This window comes from Bombus huntii, chromosome 7 (genome assembly GCF_024542735.1).
Source record: "Bombus huntii isolate Logan2020A chromosome 7, iyBomHunt1.1, whole genome shotgun sequence".
Taxonomy (NCBI): Eukaryota; Metazoa; Arthropoda; class Insecta; order Hymenoptera; family Apidae; genus Bombus; species Bombus huntii.
In genome coordinates, this window is record NC_066244.1 from 11,394,964 (window position 1) to 11,420,315 (window position 25,352).

The 25,352-nt window shown below is 31.7% G+C and overlaps 1 protein-coding gene across 1 annotated transcript in view; it reads right to left on the minus strand.

Annotated features, from left to right (window-relative positions):
- The window catches only part of LOC126867360 (cadherin-23), a 32,171-nt gene extending 17,164 nt beyond the window's left edge, over nt 1-15,007 (minus strand). The window contains exons 1-2 of the mRNA XM_050621800.1: nt 14,534-15,007; nt 1,810-2,113 (exon numbers count right to left, since the gene is read on the minus strand). Of these exons, the coding sequence (XP_050477757.1) occupies nt 1,810-2,113; nt 14,534-14,542 (313 nt within the window). The 5' untranslated portion in view covers nt 14,543-15,007. The remainder of the gene's footprint in view (nt 1-1,809; nt 2,114-14,533) is intronic.
- Nucleotides 15,008-25,352: the final 10,345 nt, after the last annotated feature.

Genomic DNA, 25,352 nt, shown 5'->3' on the forward strand with positions numbered 1-25,352 from the left:
CAGGCGTGTAATCTTTGTAAGATAGTTAATGTAAAAAGGAAGTGTAGATCCGTGATGTTTCAAACAGATAATTATTGCATTTAATAATTATAATCATTATAATTGTTATTGTTAAATATTATATATAATTATTAATAATAATTATATATCTTTTAATTTCCTGTATAGAATATAGAAATTGATCGGAATGTTGCAAAATATATGCAAGTGTTAATCAAACGAGATGCTAAATGAGAGAAACAAGTTAATCGCAGAGGAATTTTGTAAAAAATTTTGTTTTTGCGAAACTACATGAAAACAGAAGAAGAATTTTCATTAACAGTATTATTCACTTTGTGCGATTTTTTATGGTATATAATAGAATGGAGTAAAAATATTCAAAGCAGTTAAATAATCATACGTGATTAAAGTGATATACTATAATAATAAATAAGTCTTAAACAAATATCAATTTCTAGTCTTTTTTTTTTATTATTTTTGCTGTTTGAATTAATTAGGATGAAGCGAAATACATGTTTTAATATATTTATGTTTATGTTATTCGCGTCGTTCGTAGTTATAAATTGAGTTTTCGTTCAATTGATATCATGGACATCATTTGCTGTACAGTCCAACAATAATTCAAATTAACGAGATCAAAAATTATTATGACTGAAAGTAATTATATGTTTAATTAAAAAACGAATAACTGTTGTAACGCTTGCAAGCATCACATTTGTCTTATCTCATTCCTTCATAAATAATTCTTCGCTTATTGTATGCTATTAAATAATTTATAACGAATAATTCGTCAAGCTATAAGATACTGAAGAATATTCAGCTGCCAATGGTATTAGTGTCATCATTGCTCGGATTTTATACACTATGACAACTAACATTATTTTATATAATATACTGTGGCATACTGAAGCAAACAGCTTATTAAATCACATTGATCTAGGTTAGATATTCAGAAAATAATACAATGAAACGCCTGTGAATACTCTAGTTTCGTATTGTTTCAGGTTAATAATAATCTTCCACATACTATACACGTTTATTTTAATCTTATATTTCTCACCTGAATAAAACTTATTCAAGTACAGACGAAACTTCTTTAAAGGAAAAAGAATTTCCTTAAGTACTAAATAAGTGCGTTATGAGAACTATGAACTAAATATTAGAAATTTTCATTAGCAAAAGAATGGCTCGGAACGATTGTTTCTGAACTATGAATTAAAACGAACTACATGCAAATTTTTAAAAATATTACATTTCATTAAACAATATATATGATTCAACCAGTATCAAGAAGAATTATTTGAAAAAGTTACTAAGAGATGTATAAAACTTTCTTATTATTTTCCAGATTCGATCGATACCTCGTTAAATTCATAAATTGACTTTACTATATATATGTAAATATTCTTGAAAGATGTTGAATAGTACAACACATGTTTCGCATAAAAGATTTTACAAAATACATTTTGAAGAATTATGAAGCCGTATAATTGGCACTAAATAAATTACACGCATTTCGCCTTTTATAATAACGAGAATGTCTTATTACACTCAATCTATAACGATTATAATTTTAAATTCAATTACTTAGTAAGTGCAAATCTTGAATCACAAGCTTTTTATATTCTAGTACGTAGAATAATTCGAAAATAGAGATTGTTGAAATGAGAATAAATGGAATAAATACAGATATTAGAAAAAAGTAGAAGATAAGTGTGCAATTGTACAGGAAATGTACGTAAGTAAGAAGAGTATGTGGTTGTGTAAAACGATGTATTATACAACGAATTTCTATATACATGTTCTTACCAACTGGCGTATCGGGACCTTCCTTTAACCTAATGACAATTTCCGTCTGGCCGTCGATCAGGAAACGCGGTGGATTGTTCCTGGCCGAACAACTCGCTAAAAGGCAGGCGAACACGAAAGCGAGCCATTCTGACTTAAACCTGCGTCTCTTGTAGGATCGCAACAACCACGAAAACGCGATGATTGGTTTCGTCGAGGTCATCTTGATGGCAAGCTTCGTGTAATTAACATGGTTATTTTCGCCCGATGAATGGAAATTAACTCGATTTTGAGGTGAATTTGAAGTGTGCGCCGATATTGGAACCTTAAATAAAAGAAGAAAAAAGATTTATTCATTGTGTGGAAGTTATGCATAAAGCCGTAGATAGTATTTTATATATGTTCGTAAATAATATTTTATCATATTTCACACGTTCCAGTTACAGATGTTCGACGTTGTTAATGTATAATTACTTTAAAATATAAAAACGTTATTCACTTTTAGTTTGAATCGTAAGTACATATATCAACGTATTCCGATCTTATGCAGAAGTTCTTATGAATGAGACATATCTATTTTATAAATTAAGAATATTTACATTAAAGTTGGAGAAGAGAAGAAAAATAAGCAAATTGTGTGCGTGTTTGTGTGGCTGCATATTCTACAAATATTTTTCTAAAGTAACAAGCTAAAATTATATTAAACTAAACTAGTTTCTTGATAAGAGAAACATGCAGTTTCATTAATACAAGTTATGTCCTTTTTTTAATTAAAATGAAATCATTGCAAAAAGTGTAATGTTTAACATCTTCTTTGAGTTATTGGGTATCTCATAAAAATATTGTTTTTTTTTACTTACTATTCAGAATATACTCGCTACAAAGATATTATGATTAACTCAAAACAAATTATATATCCGAGCAAATTGGGTTGAAATTCCGTCATCTTTTTAAGACATTGAGAACATCCTACATTTCTCATTTCAAATAGTGTTTAAAACAAGCAACTTCATTTGTATTACAATAACAATTAATTTTATTTGACTTTCACAAAGGAAATATAGTCAATTAAGAAATGATCTACAATGCAAAATACAACGCTTGATGTTCGGTGAAGCATCCAAGCAAACGTTATTATCGTGTATATAAGAATATGAAACACATTCGTATTAATAAATGAATAGCGAGGTCATTAGAAAATTAGATTGTTTCGATACGCGGAGAAACTTTGTATAAACGTACATAGTACGTACACGCATAGAACGAAATGAATCGTTTTTTCTTTTTCACCAAAATATATAGTTAATGTATATGAGTTAATATAGTCGATATAAATGAATCGACCTCGTAAAAGAAATCAGGTTGATTACGATCATATTACGATGCGCCACTTTCCAAGTGCTTGTCACTTTCTCGCTCGCATTAATCCGGCAACGTGTAATTTTCCTAGGTGGAACCGACTTCGAGGAATTTTCACGGATCCTACAGTTAATTAGTTTAATGGTGCAACGCTAAAGACAGAGGATGCCGTAATTGGTCGAGCAGAGAAAACGTGCTGAGGGAAGATCGAGAATCGAGGCGAACCGTCGTCTTACACCCTGCTGAAAAGGTAACTCGGCCAGAAGGAAAGCGCGAGTAAACCGGTTGCAAGATTAGAAAAAGGTTATGGATTTTCTTGAGGCACGCGTACTGATTTCTCCTGGTGAGTGAAAAATAGTGAAAATTCGCCTGTCGGCTAATAGAATATTTTCTCGACATGATTTTAGAAGATCTTGCTCCTCGCGCCTCGCTATTGCCATTGTTAAATGTTTCCATTACTTTGAGCGAATATATTTGCGTAGAAGACCGCGGATTTTTATGCACTTACAGGAGATTGGAAAGTACTAATATGTACAGAGTGCACATAATATGCAAGAACATAGACGTTATAATCTTTAATAAGTAAAAAATTGACACGCAAAGGGTTTTGCAAAATATATAATAAATTATAGTGGTTTATTTTCTGCAGTATAAAAAGAATAATAATTGTTTCCAACATTATACCTACTAAGATATTGATATTAAAAAATTGTAGCGTTATTTAATCTGAATCATTTTCCAATTACCTAAAAAAATTGTACTTATGTAAATAATAAAAAGGCAATTTTATTTATTTAAACCTGTATAGTAGAAAATTTTCTACTAAGAAGATCAAATTTAACTGTACAAATAGGTCATTATGCTCCAATATGTATGACAATATAAATTAAAAAATGAATTCTTTTACCTAATCTAGTTAATAGTAGAAAATGATGATTCTATTGAAATTATATTTTATGTTGAAACTGACATTACAGGAACGTTCTAATCTCTGAATAGGCAAGCTATTGTTAAAAGCGAATGTGCATTTTTCATATATATTCTTCATTAAGTTTAACGCTGTATCAACCATTGATTAATCCTAACTGCTCTATTTTTCATAAGCTTAGAAAGCTTTGAAAACAAGAAGGAGAAAAAGAATCAAATAATAATTTTTCCAGTGTTACTACGTACATTATAGCTGTTACTACATTATATATTCTAATATTTTTACGTAAACATTATATAGAAAAATCTATTATCTTATTATTTTATATGAAGAGAAAGGAAAAAAAATAAAACTAATCTCGATATAGTAAAGACAGTAATCTTACACATGGATTCTAATCGTTATATATAATGTTTAATCCTATCGTCGATAATGTGTTCTGTTAAGAGATTGAATTCTCTAATACTAAGTCTCGACAATAATTATCTCTGCAATTGTTACGTTCAATTTGGCAAGTGATAAACTGTTTCCCGTGTAATTTCTGTCTGCAACGAAGTGCGTTGTGTTCAATGTCAAGATTGTCAAGAGCCACGAGTGACCACAAGGAAAATTAAACGAAGTGAAAGCTCGCCGGAAGTGAGTCTCAGTTGGTTTCTCACGATGTCGGCTATGATACATCATACCGCATAACCGTAATACAAGCGTGAAAAAACAAAGCGAGTTCTTGTCTTCCAAGAAACCGATCCATAGCATCAATTGCACGCTTCATTTTCTTCGAATTTCCGTTACAGATGATTTGTTCTACGAACTCCTCTTTTTAGTAACAGTAAGCAAACCTGTCCATTTGCTTTGCTTTGTTAAATTCTATTAACCAACTTGATCTAATGATCGATTCTATCGATCACTTTGATCTTTCGAAAGGTTCAAATTAAATCTACCTTATGATGGAAATATCGAACATTTATCATTTCATAATTATTATTTATCATATCATACTTCATTCTTATTACTTTAAGAATAAAAAATTGTTAAAGCAAAAAAGCGTGTTAATATTTTAGATATTAACACGCGAAAAATAATTTAAGCAATCATTGTCGTCGATGAATATTTAAATACAGAGAGAAGGAAAAGATGGAAAGACCTGATATATCAGGAAGTCCCTACGAAGATTCAGAAAATTGATCTCATCGAAGAAAGAACATGAACGAGTTGAGTGAGCTTCAATTAACAAATATATTTTTCTACAATTAGTAAACAAATTGTATTTTTAGAGACATTGTATCTTCACGGCTGAATTCATTTTGAAGCTACTATGTCGTAAAATAAGCAAAATTGGATATGTCGTTATAGATTTTGCCACTTAACCACATCGCTTTTTTTTTTAGAAAAAGGCAATTACATTGTGAAAGTATTTTTCTTTGATAGTAACTTTCAAAAACCACCAATTTTTATTACGATCTTTTGCTTCATTAGATCCGTCGAAGCATACGAACTTTTTTAAACTAGAAAGTTAACTTAGTCTTATAAGAGCAAAGTATTGAAATTGTCATCTCCGGATATTCAACTTCTCCGGCTACTATTTCAAGTAAATAGCTCAGTTAATCAGAACACTGGAACACCTGTGATATTCTAATTAATAACAGCATAATTACAGATTTAAACATAGCAATCATAGTGGAGTCATGTAACTTTGAAGTCATTAAACAAGGAATACATATAATATAATACATCTGTTACGACTTTATGATTGTCGGTGAAGACGACATACTTTTAGTCATTGAAAAATGCTAAACTATAAAATTTCTTTCAATTTTTCTACGATTTCAATAACTTTCTGAAATGTTCAAATATACTTGTCTTTTTTACTCATAAATAAGTCTTAATCAAACAAATTTATTTCGTGCTACATAACGTTGACGTGAAAATATCCAAATTCTTTCACGATTTCAAATATGAAGTTTCATTCCTTAAATCGAACGCTTTTATATCGATATGTATAATTTCTAAATTCTTGGAATTATTTCTAAATTAATTTCCTGTTAAGTACATGAGATTCAAAGTATTTTTGAATCACTCATTAACATTTGTATTATTAATTCAGGAAACACTTTAATATATCAAACGTAATACATGTTTCAAATGAGGATGGCGAAGAAAAATCGTACATGAAACATTTCCTTCTTCTAGCTGTTCAGTTAATAAGAAGGCTACTGTTTTTTAATTAAATCTTAGAACGTTAAATCAATTAACGAATCAAAAGCACAAGTTTATAAATATTTGCATACATATTATTTCCGCTTTTTGTAGACTTAATAAATCTTTCTTAAAATTTTAAAAATCTCAAATCTAAATCAGCACTTCCGTCTGTCTGCTCATTACATAAAAATGATACATACATTACATGATATATTAATTTGGACAGTACTGAAAAATTATTTAACTATTTTACTTTTTACATTATGTGGTTACTTAGATGTTTCTTTATTTTATAGACAAAAGTAAACTTTTAATGTATATTATTTAAAGATATAACTTCTATACCCTTTTTGAAAAAGAGAACATGACTAGAGTATATGAATATCTTTAATAAATTTGATGCAAAGAACGCTATGTTTCATCGTAAATAATCGATAAAATATTTCTGTAAATTTATGTTACAATTGTTCTTAGAATTTATTAGTTCTAATTTTCCATTTGTATATTTCAATTTCCGTGTATATTTTTAGTAATTCATATTATAGTAAAACATTCTATCTTATATGGAAGAATTATGTGGAAAAAAGAATATTTTCACTTGGCTATAATTATAATACTACTGATATAAAATGTAAGAAACTATAACAATCAGAGAGCATATAATATCATGGAGATTGATAAATAGTTAATTGAAATGGATACCAGAACTATTTTCTTAATTAATACGAGGAAGTAAGCATTTTTTCCCATTAAAGCCATTAAAGTACATAGGTTTATATTATTCAATAACTGTAAGAGATGATTGCTACGTTTCCTTCCATTTAAAATTCCATAATTACCTTTTCGAAAAATTAATGTACGTCTGTAACTGAACTTCTGCTCTTTTCTTAAACTTCGCTCAAACTCTTTTATCTGATAATTAATAATGATAGTTATTACGAAACTTATTATTAATCATCGTCAATGATAATTCTGAAATTTATTACGAGCTATCCCTGACAAAATTATGAAATTCTTTTTCTTTTAACAAATTCCATCGAAACAACTGCTATAAGATAAATGTTTCAAGAAATTATTTTCGAAACAGTTAAATAAAACGAACGATATCAGCTACGTTCTTCATTTCATTTCCGATCCAATTTTTTTATCGTTAACAAATTCCTGAAGTCTGCGGAAAATATGAAAATTTGTTAAAGCAAGAGTGATCAGAGCATAAAAATTCGAAGGCAATGGCAGGATGAAGCGCGTACACTTCCCAACATTTACAAAAGCTTCATTCATGGCGAGTCTTGTGTACCAACAATATTAGCAAGCAATTAACACGCGATCGATGAAAAGTAACAAATGCAAATGAGACTAATCCGAGATGAAGAGTTTGACGGTTGTTGAACCGCACCAACTTCATTAAGGAATCGTTCATTGGCTTCTTCTCGGTGGCTACTCGTTCGCCATTCGTGGGCAAGAGCATCCGGCTGTGGTCAGTGGTCTGCAAGGCCGATGCCCGGAAACCAGATAGTTAAGTCAGATTACGAAACATCATTAATTCAGTCTCGAAGAGCATCTAGATTAGAGAAAAAGTCGTGACCGAGATGACCAACTTTTTTTTCAAAATTACAGTTCATAACCACTTTTCTTGCTACGAACACCATCGCGTGATAATTATATCAAAGGGGGCGTTGAAACCACACGCTAAAGCCGAACGTGTTTAAGTCTAAGACTACCCTCTGTTAAGGTGAAGTGAAACGAGATACAGTGGCTTGGATGTGATGTCGTGCGAATAAAAGACACCGGTACAACGATCGTATACGATAACCTTATGGGTAAACTGCGGATTTTCATTCGTTCATGAGAAATTAAAAAATGTAAAACTACACAAAATGCATATAATACGCAAGGACATAAAAATACTCGCTATGGTATTTAATATGTAAAGCAAATCACTGCTTGCATTCCATTTCTTTGGTCGTGTTTATTAAGATACGAATTTGCATAATAGTACGCAGATGATCTTATCAGATGTTGACTGAAACAATGCATACTTTATATGTATAAACTGTATCATATATAAACTGCATAGTAATATACGACAAATTTACAGATACGTACGTTAATTAACAAACATAGTCTATGTATTCCAATATATCATTTCTTCTCTTGCGCAATAAGTTACCAATAATAGTAGATTTACAAGTTACAAATCGCAACTTGGAGAATTCTGTTGCACAAATAGTTTTGCGAATTACAAATATATCTTTACAATTTATACAAGTCTTATAGAAAGCGCTATATTGTGGATACTCGATACGCGTTTTCATATTATGCGCATTGTGTGCAATTTTGCAATTCCAGATTTCCTACCAATGCATAGCAATCCGTGGTCTACGTATCACGTATTCTTGGTACACTTATACTGTAAGTATATTTTCCTAAACGCTTTCAATTATACCTTATCATACTGTACAATACGTACTCTACTTTGTGTTGAAAATCTTTTTCAATCCACCATAACGACAAAAATACGCAACAGCCTGTGACGTCAATGTTTGACCATTTTCCTACAGTGCAATAAACGATTAACGTAATGAGTGGTTTCAATGTACATGCGAAGGTATTTTTCACGAATGGTTCGACACTTCGGGAATACATTTACGAACACACGCATATATGCTGTGTGGTGTTCCTCTTGCCAACAGAGTGTGTCGGCCACGCTCTTGACTTTTAAGACTGCTAAATAGGAGACCATTCTAAAGGTTCGTTGTTTTCATACGACTCGAAAAAAGTAACGTAACAACTGGGGCGATAGTACACCGATTATGCTTTACAGTTACCTTTTTTTATTCCTATTCTCAGAAAGAACAATACCTCACAGTTATCAATATGTCTATTATGAGAGGTGTCCATATTACTTACAATTCTATTGGACATGAAAATATTGAAATCGTATGAAATTTACAAAAGTATAGAAAATATTAAAAATATTGAAAATCGAACTTTTACGTAAGTCCAAAATATCACGTATAATATTTTTAAATAAATAAATAAATATTATACGATATTAGATTAGAAATAAAATATCAAATTTTATGGAGCGATAATTTTAATCCCCAGTTTACTTCCCTGCATAGGAAAAAATAACATCGAGTATTTATCACCTGTAACTCCTATAACTTATAATAACAATTATATAAATTGCACGATGTTTCACGGTTTCTTTTAGCAAGCAACTTTCCTTATGACCCTGAAATCTTCGGTACATTCATACATACATAGAAGCACAACATACCTGTATTAACGATAGCCCTTTTTTTAGCTCCTCGTATCAATCAATCGAAATTTTAAGACTCGACCTAGTTCCAACACGGCACTCTATTATGACAATATAGGATACTGACAACGTAGCGATAGAAACGTTTTAAACACGGTATCTGCTATTTCTTTTCCTTCTACTACTTTCCAACTCCATAGGCACAAGTAATCATTTATCGTTTAAAAAAGAAAAAATCAATTCAGCGATAGATTAACGTCTAAAGTAGAATAAAATATATGTACAGTGCAAGTCCAATTATTTAAATATTTATATCAAAATATTAATTAGTGTCCTATTAAATGAACTGTCTGTCGAATCTATTTATCTGAACGTGAATTCCTAAACGGAAATAATTGATAAATTTCGATAAAAGGTAACGAGAGAATTATTCGATAGTTCGCAGATAAGCTAGACAATTTATAATATTTCACTTCTATTGGAATTCTCGAACATTTTATTAACACAAATTAATCCGAAAGCGTTTTCTTTTCTTGCAAATATATGTATGTATTCCTATATGAATGTACATATAGTTAGATTACTGGGAAAGCAACACATCTTCAAAACCGTAAATTTTGAGATCTCTAAAAAAGTTAATTCTAGAGATATTTATGTACCAAAATATCAGTATCAGAATTGCCAAATAATATTATGTCACTCAAGAATAACATCGACATTTTCACAACAATAAAAGACGAACATAAATAACATTTTTTTCGAAACACTCAGAATCCGAAGACTATCGGCTAAATTGTAAAAGAAGCAACATCTTTTTCATTTCTAAATCAATCAAGCAATTCGTAATTCGTCGCTTCAAATTTATCGACTTCCATTTTAAACTGTTTTTCTGGAAAAGTTGCTTCTCCCGATCGTGTCGCTCTCTCGCCATACCAATAATATCGTTTTAATCATAGAATCATAATTACCAACTATAGACAACCATTGAAAGAGGAAATTCCAACATAATCTCGAAACAAAAGAATCGACGCGACATTAAACACTAATTAAAAGCAGAAAAAGAAAAAAAAAGATGGCTACCGTTGTCCACGGTACACCATGTTGTTAATTCGAAAGGCAAGGACATCCTTTGTGTGAGTTTCACTTGGGGAGAGCAGAGGAAGTTTTTATGCATGGTGGTCCGTCGAAAATAGACAGTAAGGTCGTGTTTCAACCAGGGATACTCCGAGGTGCGTGACGTCATTTCCTACACCTGCCATGCATGCTTCCGAATGATAACACCGCACGTGGTATTGACACACCCCATACCACCGTCTGCTATCCAATTCACCCCATACAGGATACATCGTTGCGTGACGGCCGGCTCGCATCGCTGATACGTGCACGATTGTCTCTCCCCCTGCCGTTCTCTCTTTAATGTGTAATGCACATGCTTTACCGACGATAAATTACAGCTTACGATGATAATTGTTTCGATTCGTGCCGTGCCGACTGACTTCAGAAATTTTCATTCTGCTTGCTGGTTTACAGTTAGGAAAATGATCTCATCGCGTTTTCCAACGCGCTGTAACGTTCCTATAACTATGAAATTTATGTATCGTCGAATGATACAATCAAGAGCAAAACATTGGAATGTTCGTCATGTATATGTAGCAAGTTGTTTGCGTTAAATTCCACTTAGCTCTTTTCTTAATGGTAGTAACGATTTTTGATATAACTTCCTTGAAAAAGGTTAATGTACTGTATGGTGTATGCTTGTGATGTATTCCGGAATGTGAAGTAATTTCTTTTTTCTTTTTTCTTTTAGTTATTTGCAATGAACTTTTCTGAGACGCGTTGGTAACTGACAATAGGAAATGATTTAGAGATTTTATTCAGGTTTCATCGTTTCTGATATGTAAGAGCGACGTAAACGTGTTCTACGGTTGAGACGAGAGTTTAATAAAATTAAAGCGTCTAATAGGATGAGCGTAGAACCAAAGACGAAGTATATCGAACTGTGAGAAATTTCTTTCACAGAGTGTTATGTATTTTGGTTTTCTCTGTGCATACACAGAGTAGGAAGAAAAAATAACATTTACGAGTACGTGTTTTATTTACTGTAATGATTATGTAAATGTAAAAAAATGTTTCCATCATATTATGTTCTCAAAGATATCACTTACAGGACACTGATCGCTCCTATCGTGTTACAGTCCTAAAGCCAGTTAGTTATTGGCTGTAACAGTGTTCGTATTTCTAACTAACTAAACAGGCTACATTTCATTACAAAGCTAAAAGTGCAATTAATTAACGAATCAAAACTGCAACAAATGTTCAAGTTGTTATAATAGATTAAATCATTCCACTGTTCAATTATCGTAATTACATTTTTTTAACTACTTTATAAAAAGAATCGACTAAACAGAAAGTTCAATATTTCACGTAACAATGAATGAAAAACTGTATAAAATCACATACCTATAGGTAATACACTAAATTTTAGAATAAAGCTCTATTGCGATATAAATAATACACAAATTAATATACACTGAAAGATATTTGATATCTGATAAAGTACGTACGCAGAGATCTAATATTTCAACACGATAAAGAAACAAAACAAGATAAATTTCATCAATCCGCATCGCTCAACAACGATTAGGCAACTCAAGAGAATTAAACTTCACTCGCCTTTGAATATAGAGATCGTAATCGCTTAAACGAATACTTTGATCATTTTGACTTGCTTAGATATTTACAATTTTAAAAACTAGCGATTTAAAATTTTAAGACATCGTCGAACGAATAAATAGTTTTAACATTGAAGCAACGAAATATTGCACTGTCTGTACTCTCCGACCACACAGATATTGTAAATATTATGGTGTAGCCGAAATAAATCTTGCACGAGGTTTCAAACGCTTAATAAAAACAAACAGGACTATCGAGTTTTTGTTATGTGTATATGTACATAATATGATTCTTATAAAAGTAAATCCACATTTTCCTTGAAACAAATCTTTCCGGTAAATCTCCCTTTCAAATGAGAATGCAATAGCTGATATAGTAGAGAATGCTTAATTGATTTTAAAATTCGCGAAAGAATCAATTTTGAACGAAAGCGTGTTATTAACATAATATACAGTTTTTTCGAAACCTAATTGTACGATCGTAATAATGAAAAGTATTCCCACGAGTTGCAGCTATTGATAATTAGACACTATCTCATTATATCGTGTTCTGCATAGTTATGCAAAGATAAAATGCGAGTTTCATAAAATGCTTAACGCGCGGTATATACGTTGGTTAGCCATCTACGTTATTTCGTTATTACACATTTTATTACTTTCATATGTGCGATCTAATTTGTTGCCTTTCATGCTTCAAGATTCGTCTTCAAGAGGAACTGAGGGCTCGACGCGATTATATAAAGCGAGATGTACTCCGTGAGAACGAATTCTCCCATGGAAGAAAACACCTCGTAGAAATCATTACAAAGAACCTAATAATTTCCAGTCGTAAGTGAAAAAGAGAAATGAGATTTCGTAATGTCATTGTATTATGTGGCACAGGCGAAAAATAATTAAACCGCTGTCCTTACATTTCATTCGAGATTGCGTCACGATTATTAGCGGTTAATTATTGATAGCTGTGCTGGGAAAAAAATTGAGGACACCGGCAATCGCGTTCGGGTTTTGCAGCATTGACATCCTAACTGTGTATTTGAATTCTTCTTTGCCAACGAACATAGGAACAAACATATAAAGTATTCGTATAAATATAAAGTAGATACAATACAAAGTAGCACGTACAACTTACACAATTTATATTGTGCTGCGTAAAGCATATGCTATTATGCAAGATCATTTCTGCAATCAAATTCAGTTCATGTCTTACATTTAATATCGAATATGTGATAATATTTGGAAAGAACATTAGCTATACTATACATCTATATATTATTAAAAGATATCTATTAATGTATATTTAATACGTATAATAATAATAATAATATTAATAGCAGCAACAATTTATAGCATTGTATATTAACCCTTAACGCTGTTATTTTTGGGTCATAGATGATTCAGATTCAATTTAAGTTACGTTAAGAATCACTAACTTTTAAAATATTTCTAATTACTTCACTTAAGCTATTCTGGGTATCTGGGGAACGATTCAATAGAAACAGTTGTAGTGTTATGAATATAGGATATACAGACATAAACATAAACATATAAAAATATAAAGACATAATAATCCTATTAAAAAATACATCAGATTGTACAGATATCAAACAACAAGAGTACATATTAAATAGCGGTGTATAATCGATGGAAAGTAGAGATTTCATATGTACTTTATAAGCATATTATACAACTGTACCTATTAATATATCGTACGATTCTCTGTTATTCATAAAATGTACTATTTTAATAAACAATTTAGATTTATATCCGAACTATATAATTCCACGCAAGATTCTGCTACGTGTATTAGTATTTTGTCTTTTGGAACGAATCATATACATATGTACAATTACAATTAAAATTATAATAAACAATCGGAGAATATAAGAAACAATCCCCTTAAGAATTTACAAGCCAACTTTCCATTAGAAATTTTCATACAGATAGATATTTATCGAAAATATCCAAATTATTACTTCAATCACATTTATTAAAATTTTCATCAGACGTCTCACACACACGAAGTCTAATTATGTATTATATTTTACAATTTACCTATGGTAATTTGGAAACACTAAAGCCCGATTCAAGGAATTAGTATGTAACTGCACACTGTACTAATTGCATATCAGAAATCCGACGAAATTCTGCACTGACATAATTCGCAGAAGCGCGTCACTCACGATAGACGCGTTGTCTAACCTATACCTGTCACTCTCTGGAAGCGTTGCCGAACTTCCCAAAAATCACGAATAACAGAGTTTTGTAAACTTTCGCAACACGAACAAGCGTATCGAACTTGGAAAACTTTGATCGGATTATACTTACGATTTTCATAGAACTATCGTCCCCTTGGTTTTACTGCGTCATGTCCCTTCTTCCTCGGATATCTATTTACTCTCAAATTGCATCAAATTTTCCATTTCCCTTCTTATACTTGCACTTTTCAATGTCTTGTTCCGACCGATTCTTTTGTAAACGAAACCACGTCTCGGTAAACACTGTGCAATAAATTGTTCTTTCTAAACTTTCACTGGTAACATGTCACTTCACTCGAGAGTCACACAATTTATTTCACTTTCGCGATCATTCAGAAAATCGTTGTTATCCGCTATCGGAGATTCGTCGTACGCAATGATTCGTTTTATCGAGAACTATTTGTCGACTCGTAGTAAAACGATATTTTGCTTAAGCAGCCTCGTTGTTTCAGATTCGCCGCCGTCTGTCAGCGTGTTACTGATAAACCGTGCAACAGACACAGCGTGTTCGCCTGGCCAGGTGAGCTCTCGCCGGTATACTGAACGTTCGCCTACGGCAATAAACTCCATTTACCCACACGGCAGTCGATCACCCTCACGGCTTTGTTTACAGGCGCTGTTGACTTCGAACTCACGACGATCGAATCGCGAGAATAAACAAAGTCTCCTAATTTCATAATATCTTTAAATATACTTGATATCTAAATACATATTATATGACTTGCAAATTAAAAATAACATTTACAGTATTTAAATAAATATTTATTGCTACAACTAAATATTTATTCCACGATAAATGAATTACGCTTTATTTCAATTTTTTTGTATCCTCGTTTAATGCGCATTCGTTGTGTTTACATTTCGTTACTTCTTAGACATTGTAAATATACAATCGAAATTTATGTTTGTAAATACTGAAAACGCATACTGCTTAGAATCAATCGGGAGAACGAACTTCCTTCGATACAGATAACAGTGACGATCGTATTTACGCTAAACGACTAGAGTCTGTGTACGGATAAGTTATTGGAAACATTCGGAAGAAAAATCATAGAAAATAAGTGTGGAACGTCTATCGGTGACAGACGATTGTGCAGTTTATCGAACGATCGAATCGGTCACCTGTTCAGGTACACTCACGACGGCAAACTGAAGGTAGAACCGAGACAGGCGCGCACAGATCGGTGTCTGATGTTCGTTCTGCGGCGTGAGCACTGACCGTACACAGAATACCACAAAACGTACGGTTGTTCAGAGTTAAATTCAGCCCATCGTGTTCCCCGAGGCATGCACCGACGGATTTCCCCTCTTTGTATCCTTTGGTCACCTGTGTTTCGACACCCGTCCACAGAATCGTGCTTCTGGGAACAAAGATGGGTAGCTGGAAATCAGGAAACATGATTCGAAAACGGCTAGTGCTAGAGCAAGTCGACTTTTTCTTTACGTTTGAGATTGAAATAGAAATAAATAAGAAATTAGAAAGAAAAATTACTATTCGGAACATACATTGATCGGTAGATGAAATATAGATGATTCAAATAAATTTAACTCGACAAATTGAAGAGTGTAGAATTGTTACTTCTTTTTAATTCACTTTAGAATTTCCTTCAATAAATTTATAGCGATAAGTAAGTTTTTTGACAAGTTGAACACTGCTCATGGGAATAAAGAAATTTACTTTCGTGCGATTCACGGGGAGTAATTCGAAGATTTTGTATATTCAAATATACAACAAATATTCACTACATAGCGTATTCCAGTCTACTCTGGCCATTTGTCAATATATTCTATATAAATAAATAAATAAGAATCAATTGCGTTATAACTATACGTCGAGTTCAAAGCTTTGTTACAAGATTATAACAAATGTATGAAATGGAAAGAGAACGATAGTGGGTTTGTGAATAGTTTAGCAGTTTTGTTACAATTTTTTAATTAAAACTCGAAACCATCTACTTTTTCATGATAGTTTTCTCTTATTTATGAGCATAGGATATACTGATAAAGTTTGACCGGGAGAAAACTGAAACGTTCCATCAGCATAATTATGTGGAGCTGCGGTATAATTTGGTATTCGAATAATAGCAGTAGATGAGATATTAAAATGGAAACTTAAGGCTAAAAGCACACGAGCGACATTTTACCTCGCGTTCCCGCTGCGACCGTATGTCTTTGTTTGTTTTTCTATTGAGAACAACAAAGACAGACATGGTCGCAGCGGGATAGCGCGATAAAATGTCACTCGTGTACATTCAGCCGAAAGAATAAGGTATTAATGCAAGAAATTTACCGGCTCAGTGACAATAATGTTATACATAATTGTTGCATGTAAAATAAACATATTTAAAAAGAAAAGAAGGAGAACGATCAAGATAAAAAAAGACGATAAAACGTTACATACTCTTGTCATTGCATTTAATTTGTATTTAATTCGCAGCGCGACATACTGTAAAATCTACATTTCCGAGATATGTAGAAACATGACAATATTAGCATAATAAAATTATGGAATTAAAAAATTATTTCATAAAGCATTTATTAAAATGCAAGATATCAGAAATGAAAAATGGAAGATGAAGATTGGAAGATAAAATAATCCGACGAAATATTATTTACTTATTCAAATAAACTAATCTGTATTTATTTACATAATTGAATACGTAACATGTAATCAAGCGAGATCCATATTTCAAATATTTGAATAATTATCTTCCAAACGTTTTATTTCAATAATGCCCAAGCTTAAATCTTAATTAAATTTAGCACGTAAGAATATAGTAATTTATAATCTTGTATTGTAATAAATGAATTGACGCGTATCCTTTCAAATTCTTGACGAAGCGTGTCGATTGCAAGATTAATAAATACACGTTTTTAAAACTCGATATTGGTATCCTCGTTTATATTTTACCAAACTATAATTAGAATTTTATGTTCGTTTCACCAAGATTTCACGTAGTTATTATATCGTTCACGTTTATGAAAAGCATTCGGTTTATATCCTTCAATATGTAAAGTACGTAGAAAAATGCAAAAGAAAAAGGAAATAGCAAATGACTACCAATCGTTGGTTTCATAAGACCTTCCCGGTTTAATTAGTATTACTGGTATTGCTTATTTGATAATGTCTACTTTCTTTCTCACTCGTATAATAACTTTGAGTGAAAGCTGTATATCTGTACACTTCCTTCTTTCTTCAGTGAATAACAGAAAGAAGAATTTATTGTGATGTAAGAATATCTCTTACTCTTTGATATGCTTCATACGTTTGATTAACATTCCATTGCTTGCACTAAATGTAGACAGATTTCAAGTTATTTTCTGTGAAAAGTAAAATGTACACATTTCTTACGATGTTCCAGAAAAATTGATAATATATTGTTGCATAAAGTATGTTTTTCTTTGATTATGTATTTACTTTCTAATTAACAATTAGTCAATTAATTAATTAAGAAATGGCATTTAAAAAATATTTCGTCACGTTTTATCATATTACTATGCATAAAGGAATGCATATTATGTTTTCGCCCAAAAATATGTATAAATTATTCTTTTGGAATAAAAGATTGTTACTAATGGCAATTAACATTCTTATAATACTAACCGAATAACATTTATATAAGGGATAATAATCCTTGAAATCCATATACGATGTGTTGTAATTTTACCCTATATTAGCAAGAAATTAATAAGAATTTACAGGAAAAAAGTAGATGAGTTTAAAACAGTAGTACGATTTCCTAAAAAAGAAGACACTCGTACAATCAAACATACAAATCAAATCTTGCGGTTCTAGTTCACTTAAGTTTAAGTCAGTTTAGTTCTCGAACTATGAATTTTCCTGTTTTATCGTGCGCAGATGTTATTGAAGACTAAGATAACCTACCGACGTTTCTCTATCCGTGATGCCGTCGGTAGTATCACAGACGAGGAACATGGCACGTGGTATGCGTTTAATGAAAGAACAATTTCCCAGGGAAATCTACGTACAAGCGTTTACTATGCAAGCATATGCGTTATTGACGTATTGCTTTGTATCCATGTACCAAAACAAGGTACAGGACGTACTTACCGTAAGTTCAGTTCATTGAACTAGTAACTAATCGTATTTCTTCAATTGTGTTTAGATGTCGCTTACTGTATTTGTACGCTTTTGAACTTGATTTAAATTAAAAATTAGATAATACTTCAATTGAAAATTCTCAAGTCTTTTTAAATTAAAAATGAAATATATAAAAAATTATATTTATATATAACGATCGTTACCTAGTATATAATTATATTCTTGTACTCTTTTAGCTGGTAAGTTAACTACTTACAGTAATTCACTTTTTGCTAACTTTGTACAACTTAAATATATGACTATTTACAGTGGTTAGAAAATGTATTTGCACAGCATCGTATTTATTTGTAACATATACATGCATTTTTTTACATGTACATACATATTTCACTGTTTTACCTTTCAATGTTATTAATACCTTTTATATGGTCAAATGTACATTAAGCAACGTACAAATGCACATCAAACGTAATTACGTACATCCATAGATGTACATATGTGTACGTCCTGGTCCCTGAAAAAGTTCTCTTAATTTTGATAAAATCGAATTTTTATTATACACATACGAACGCGAATTCATACATTCATTTACTTCGTTAACTCATTATTTTTCTGAATTTTAAATTATATTGCAATTATATTGCAACACTGTTCTTTTGATGGCAAACGAAAAAGAAAGATTTTATCGTAGTGAGATTAAAATATTATATATTATTACAATAATTACACATACAAAACATTACAAAAAAACACATATAAATCAATACATAATTAATAACTACTTACTGTAAATTTAAACAAAAATAAATTTTAATAACAATAGTACATAAAACTATTCTTATACACTTCTTTTACAAATTATATTGTATTCTTCACAAAGTTGTAACATGATTCAAAAGAAAGAGAATACGATTACAATAGGGTTGAGAACTCCATTTGAAACATTCTAGAACATTATCTACATAGCGTATATTTACGATAGTAAATAACTAATAGAAGATAAAATCCATTAAACAAAAGTCACGCATTAAGATAAAGCACAGAGATAGAAACAGGAGAAAACTCTTCTCTCCCAAACTGTAGCACCACCAAGAAAAAAACATAGAAATAAAGCACTCTCGTGCTGGCTGCTAGTTCAATTGCTCGTTAATGCATCGTATTCTTCGGTGACTCAGAGGATTGGACTTCACGGTCAACATACATACGTAGCTTCAAGATAGCGAGCAGATTTTATTTAAGGAAGACAGGTCTTTCTTCTCGTAGGACTTGTTCCCTGCTCAGGCGTTACGTGATGTTACTGTAAGAGCTTCCTTGGTCGAAAAGTACGTGCATGTGAATTCCAAGAGGACTGACCTTTCGTACTCCTTTATGTACTCGAGGATGAAGTAACTGTACGTGATTTTTATATGTAGCATGTTCACAATGGATCTTCACTGCACATCAAATGTACGCATATTCATCTGGAAAGCTGAATTCTCGTACGTGATCACTACCGAATTTTATGTCACTTAGTCAGTTTTCTTCTTTGGGCGTTGTAACTGTGAAATTCATCCCAATAATAACATGGAAGTTTGCATTTATTCATTTTTCTTTTATTTACCAACAAGAACTAATTTATGGGAATCATATCGTTTTATTCCTTTAACACTTAACCGAAGACTATTCCTTTCGTTATCACAATCAAATAGTGAACTTAAAAAACGATATTCAAGTATCTTTAATTGCAAAAATCCGTAAAGGACGAGTATATATCATTAAACAAATTCGTGAGGATAATTTGTCCAACTTTGTTTGAATTCTTGTTTCATTATCGCGATCTACTGAAGAATTGTAGAGGCTCTAAGATTTGGATATCTTCAATTGTAAAAATGTTTAACCGACGCATGTAGTATATAATTGAACAAAATAGTTATACTCGATTAATTTTTATAAAATAGAAATGTAATAAATAAAATGACCAAGTAATCTTTAATTATCAATTAAATCATATAAGGTTCAATAAATATCATGAGTACATTATTCATTGTCAGTGAACGCTTAACGTGAAATTTTATTATAATGATTTCAATTATAATGATATCAAGTATTAATTATAATGATATTAAAAATTTTATATATTTTATGTATTTTATCTACTCACAAATAAAAAATATTAAAATAATACGAATGTTTTACTATTTTGTTATTATTATTATTTATGAAGGTATTGTTATACTAATCTACATTTTGAAGAATAATCGTAAATACACAATGCAAAGACTTTTTGTTACATTTGACGTGTGTGTGAAGAATCTGAATAAGATTTGAATTTATGGTGTACTACAAGATAGACTGTTTAAAATAGTAGCATGTATACTATGAATGAATACAAATTGAAATGTCTTGGCACGTACGCTGATACGAATACGTGAATCACAAGTTACAAGTGAATTACGGTCTATAGTTAAATTTCCTGCTCCGTATAGATTATGTGATATACCTATTAAATTGCAAAACTGGCTGTTTAAAACCTGTATTACATATAGGTTTTATGATGTAATCAGCGAAGTATAAACTAACAGATTTTATGTATTACTTCATTCAATTTCAACAACCTAAAAGTTGTAGCAATTCTTCATAATTCCATAATATGAAGTATTATAATGAAGATTACATTTTGAATATTTTATACATTTTCAATGTTATAAATATTCTGTGGATTTTTGCGCCTTTAAATTTCCCAAATGGATAAACTTTTGCAGTCTGGGCTGAATAAATATATAAATTAGAAATTATCATATAGACGCAGTGGGAAATTCAACATTTTACAATAATACCATATACTTTTTATATGGAATTAGTTTATAAATACAATAACTTCACTGACTTAAGATTAAAATTAATGTATTACATGATGATTCAATAACCTAGTAAAATAAATTTAGTTATATATTCTTTTGATTAAATATTATTAACATTATCTTTGTTAACTTTGTTAACTCTAAATATAACGTTCGCTGCAAATAATAGTGTTATATCGTTCAATGCATCATTTGCTTCTGGTGAAGGTATCTGCAACGTTGGCTAAACGCCAGCAAACATTGTTGGATGTGATCATGCTTGAGAAATTCAAATTAACTGTAGTACTTCAAATTACTGTTAGTAATGAACACAATAAATTAGTTCCTCAGTTTATTGGAAATAATTTTTTGTCTGTTCCCATCCAAGTTGATGCGCAATTAAAAAGCATCCGAGAAAAGAATAGCTGGTTACGACGGTATTCCGTTAGAATCGTGGAAACATTTCTCCACAGAAGAGTGATAACATTGTACTAAACACGGTCATTTCATAATGAAACCTTCCATGCGGAAAGCAGTTCATTTCGAACAGTTGAACAATTTTACATTATGTATGAAATCATTACGTATCAACGACGTGTAATTACGTTTCAAGTACCATTCGCATATGTATTCGTATCGAGGATCTTCCTTTCTATTATCTGATTTTTTGCGATAATCTGCGGATAGCAACGCGATCCTCGCAATCGTGAAATCCAACTCGTAGACCTTGGTAACTCTTATATGGAATGCCAAGCGTAAGAAAGTATCCGAGAAATTCAATGATATTCACCTAGAGAAGAAACTCGTTTCCGTGGGCGGAATATGAATGAGATGTCAAGGATGACCCAAAGAAAAAGATCTTTAAAGTCTTTCTTTACCCTGTCTAGGATTTCATTGAAATGAAATTGAATGAATTCAAAGCCCACACTAGTTCTCATTATGCAATACATTTTGATAATTTATCACGGTGAAATGTACCTACCTATGTACTACCTGCTGCTTCAAGTGTCATCTCATTCGCGTGCGATCTTTCTATCAAGATCACGAAGAATTCTATCGAGAAGGGGATTGTGATACCTCCACTAAGATAGAGTGCAGAAAAAATATCTGTTTTCTGATGCTGCTGTGTTCGTTGTGGAATTTTAAATCAAATTACGTCTTTTCTTGCAACAAATTTCTAACAAATTACAATTTAAGTTTGAGGAAGGTACGAAAAAATCGTTCTTGATATGATATAATATGCTTGATATGATTTCCTTAACAAGTTAAAAAGTTCCTTGTTTGCTAAAATTAAAACTTTGGCGATCGCATTAATGTTAAGTACGGATAATGATTGGCAAGAAAATTCGAATTACTTACTGGTCATTACTGTAATAAATTTATTTTTTTTATCTGTGATTCATTTTGTTATTATTATGGTTTTATAGTATCAAACGTGTACCTAGAGCTAGTGCTGACATTTTTGTAGAAAAATGATAAAAAAATGTTCTTCAATAAATATCATGGATATTCCTAAAGAGAATACAAATAAAATAATAAGTTACACATGTAATGAATTGGTTAGTTGGATACATACATACCCTTAAACCTTATATATTCGCTATATGTGAAGATAGATTTCTGGATAAGAAAATCCACGATTTGCTGAAATAATCATAAGATAAACAGAATTATTCGATCATCTGGTAAATCGTAGTAGAATGTATAATTACTATAGTAGAATATATACAGTACAATAATTCCTACAGGTTGTTCCTGGTAATTTTATAGTTGATGCAATAATAATTATTAATGTAAAAAATGTGCACAATGTTTCAGATGAAAATCCTCATTAAGAACTAAAAATATCAAAAATAATGCTTTTACGAAAGTTGTTTGATGTGATAGGGTACATAATGTTATATAAATAGCTTTTTCGCAGATGAGGTAATAGGAAAAATTTCAAGGTCAATTTAATTTTTTTTTAAGTGGGATGTTATATTTTTTATTAACAATATGATAACGTTTTCTGATGAATTCAACGACAATTCAACAATGTGCTAATGATGTCATTTCGTTTCATAGAATATTATGAACTTAAAAGTTAGAACGTAACCAATCAATCAATGTAAAAATCCTGCCGCATGAAGAAATGATATGTATGTGTACGAAATGAAATTAAACATTGCAATAGTAGGCCTTTTTAAAATCGTTATAACATAATGATAGATCTTGATTTATTAAAAACAAATCTTTCATATAAACGAATACTTAACTTGATATGATTTCTGAAAGATAATTAAGTCGCATTACAGAGAGGGAACTGGACGAGTTATCTTTCTTAAATCTTCTTATCTCAATAATATTTAAAATATACGATATCAATAATACCCTTCCTTTAATCTGACAGCTAAAAGATTTCTTCCTGTATGATTGCCGCATATCGAAACAAAAGCGTTAAGAATTCTTCCTTCGAGCGGTTCGAAGACGTAGGTACGAGGCACAAGGTGTATTGCAACCTCCGCTTCTTATCAACAAGCTTACTTTGTAACCCGACTTGCTCAAATTGCCAATTCGATCGGATATAAACATCCCCCGATATCAACGTCTCGTTTCAACGAAAGCGCCTCCAATTAGTCGATCGTACGACGCGGCGAGGTTCAGCGTGGCCATAATTCGTTCCTCATATTTCCCATTTATCCAGTTTCGCGAGCTTTTGTACCAGGCTTGTGTGTAAGGCGAAACAAAAAGTGAAAGATGAACGTTACCAAAAAGAGCTCGTTGGTACACCAGAAGGAGTAGCTGGCCGGATGAAAAAAACGACGCGACGCTCGACGTCCTTTCTTCCAATGCATAAGCGTGCCTTCGTACAGGTATTAACCTCCCTCTCTTTTCCCTTTCTCTTCTCTGTCCCTCGCGTTTGCGCTCTGGCTATAGTCATCGGATTCTCTTTTAGGGACCGTGCTAAGACTGCCAGATGAAAGTATATAACCGGTTCGCAGCTGCAGCCAGACTGGAGACTGGGCATCGGCCGGCAACCAACAACCACACACCATGGCACATCTCCAGGCACACACCATGGCGCCAGGGGCGGATTCACCATTCCAGTTGCATACGAACCGTGTACATTTCGAAACTTTAATCCCATCGACCTTTCGAATCGATCGATTCAACCTTGCCCGGATGAAGAGATTGTTCCTGACAAAATGCGATTTTCTTCGCTGAACGGTTCCGATATTTGACAAGCATCCCTGGCAGATCCTTATCTGTGGATGTCAATTTATGTCACAGGATTTTATCTTCTGTATTTTCTTTTGTATTTTGCTTTGTATTTATTTCGTTGTACTGGAAATGAGTGTAATATCGACTAACACTTGACCTTATCCAGCGAGGAATACGTGGAAATTGTTTTAAATACTTTAAAGTTAGTCGTCAGTTTTATATAGTTCATTATAGTTCTTATTTCTTATTATACGTATTAAATGCTTTTAAGATAGTTATTCTTTTTAAAAATTAGTATTGCAAGTGCTTTTCTTGGAATCTTTGGAATCCTATGTAGATAGGATAAAGTTTAAAGTAAAAATGGTAAAAGGAATATATAAAATTCTAGATCGAAAATATTAAAATGTTAGATTATATTTGCCGTTTTTATTTATTTTTAATGATATTTGATACGTTCAAAATGCATAATCGAAGAATCAGTGAACTGTTTTACGTTATTATACATATTCGTTGGCCATTTGGAGTTAGCAACGCCAACCGACCAATCAACTTTTTGCGATGGCAAAATGGACGGAGAAAATCGACGGAACGTTGGATAAAAGCGTGTGAGCCAAAGTTTTGGAATGTCTTCGCCGTAACGTTCTCCCGAACTCCAAAAGTTACTGAACCAATGAAAATGAAGCGAGGGTTATAAATCCAGTTTGTAGCAGTTTGAAGTTACGATTCTGTTAAATCGAAAACGCTGTAGAATGCAGTGAAATTAATTGAATTATATAGATTTAACAGGAACAGAAACATTAAAATGA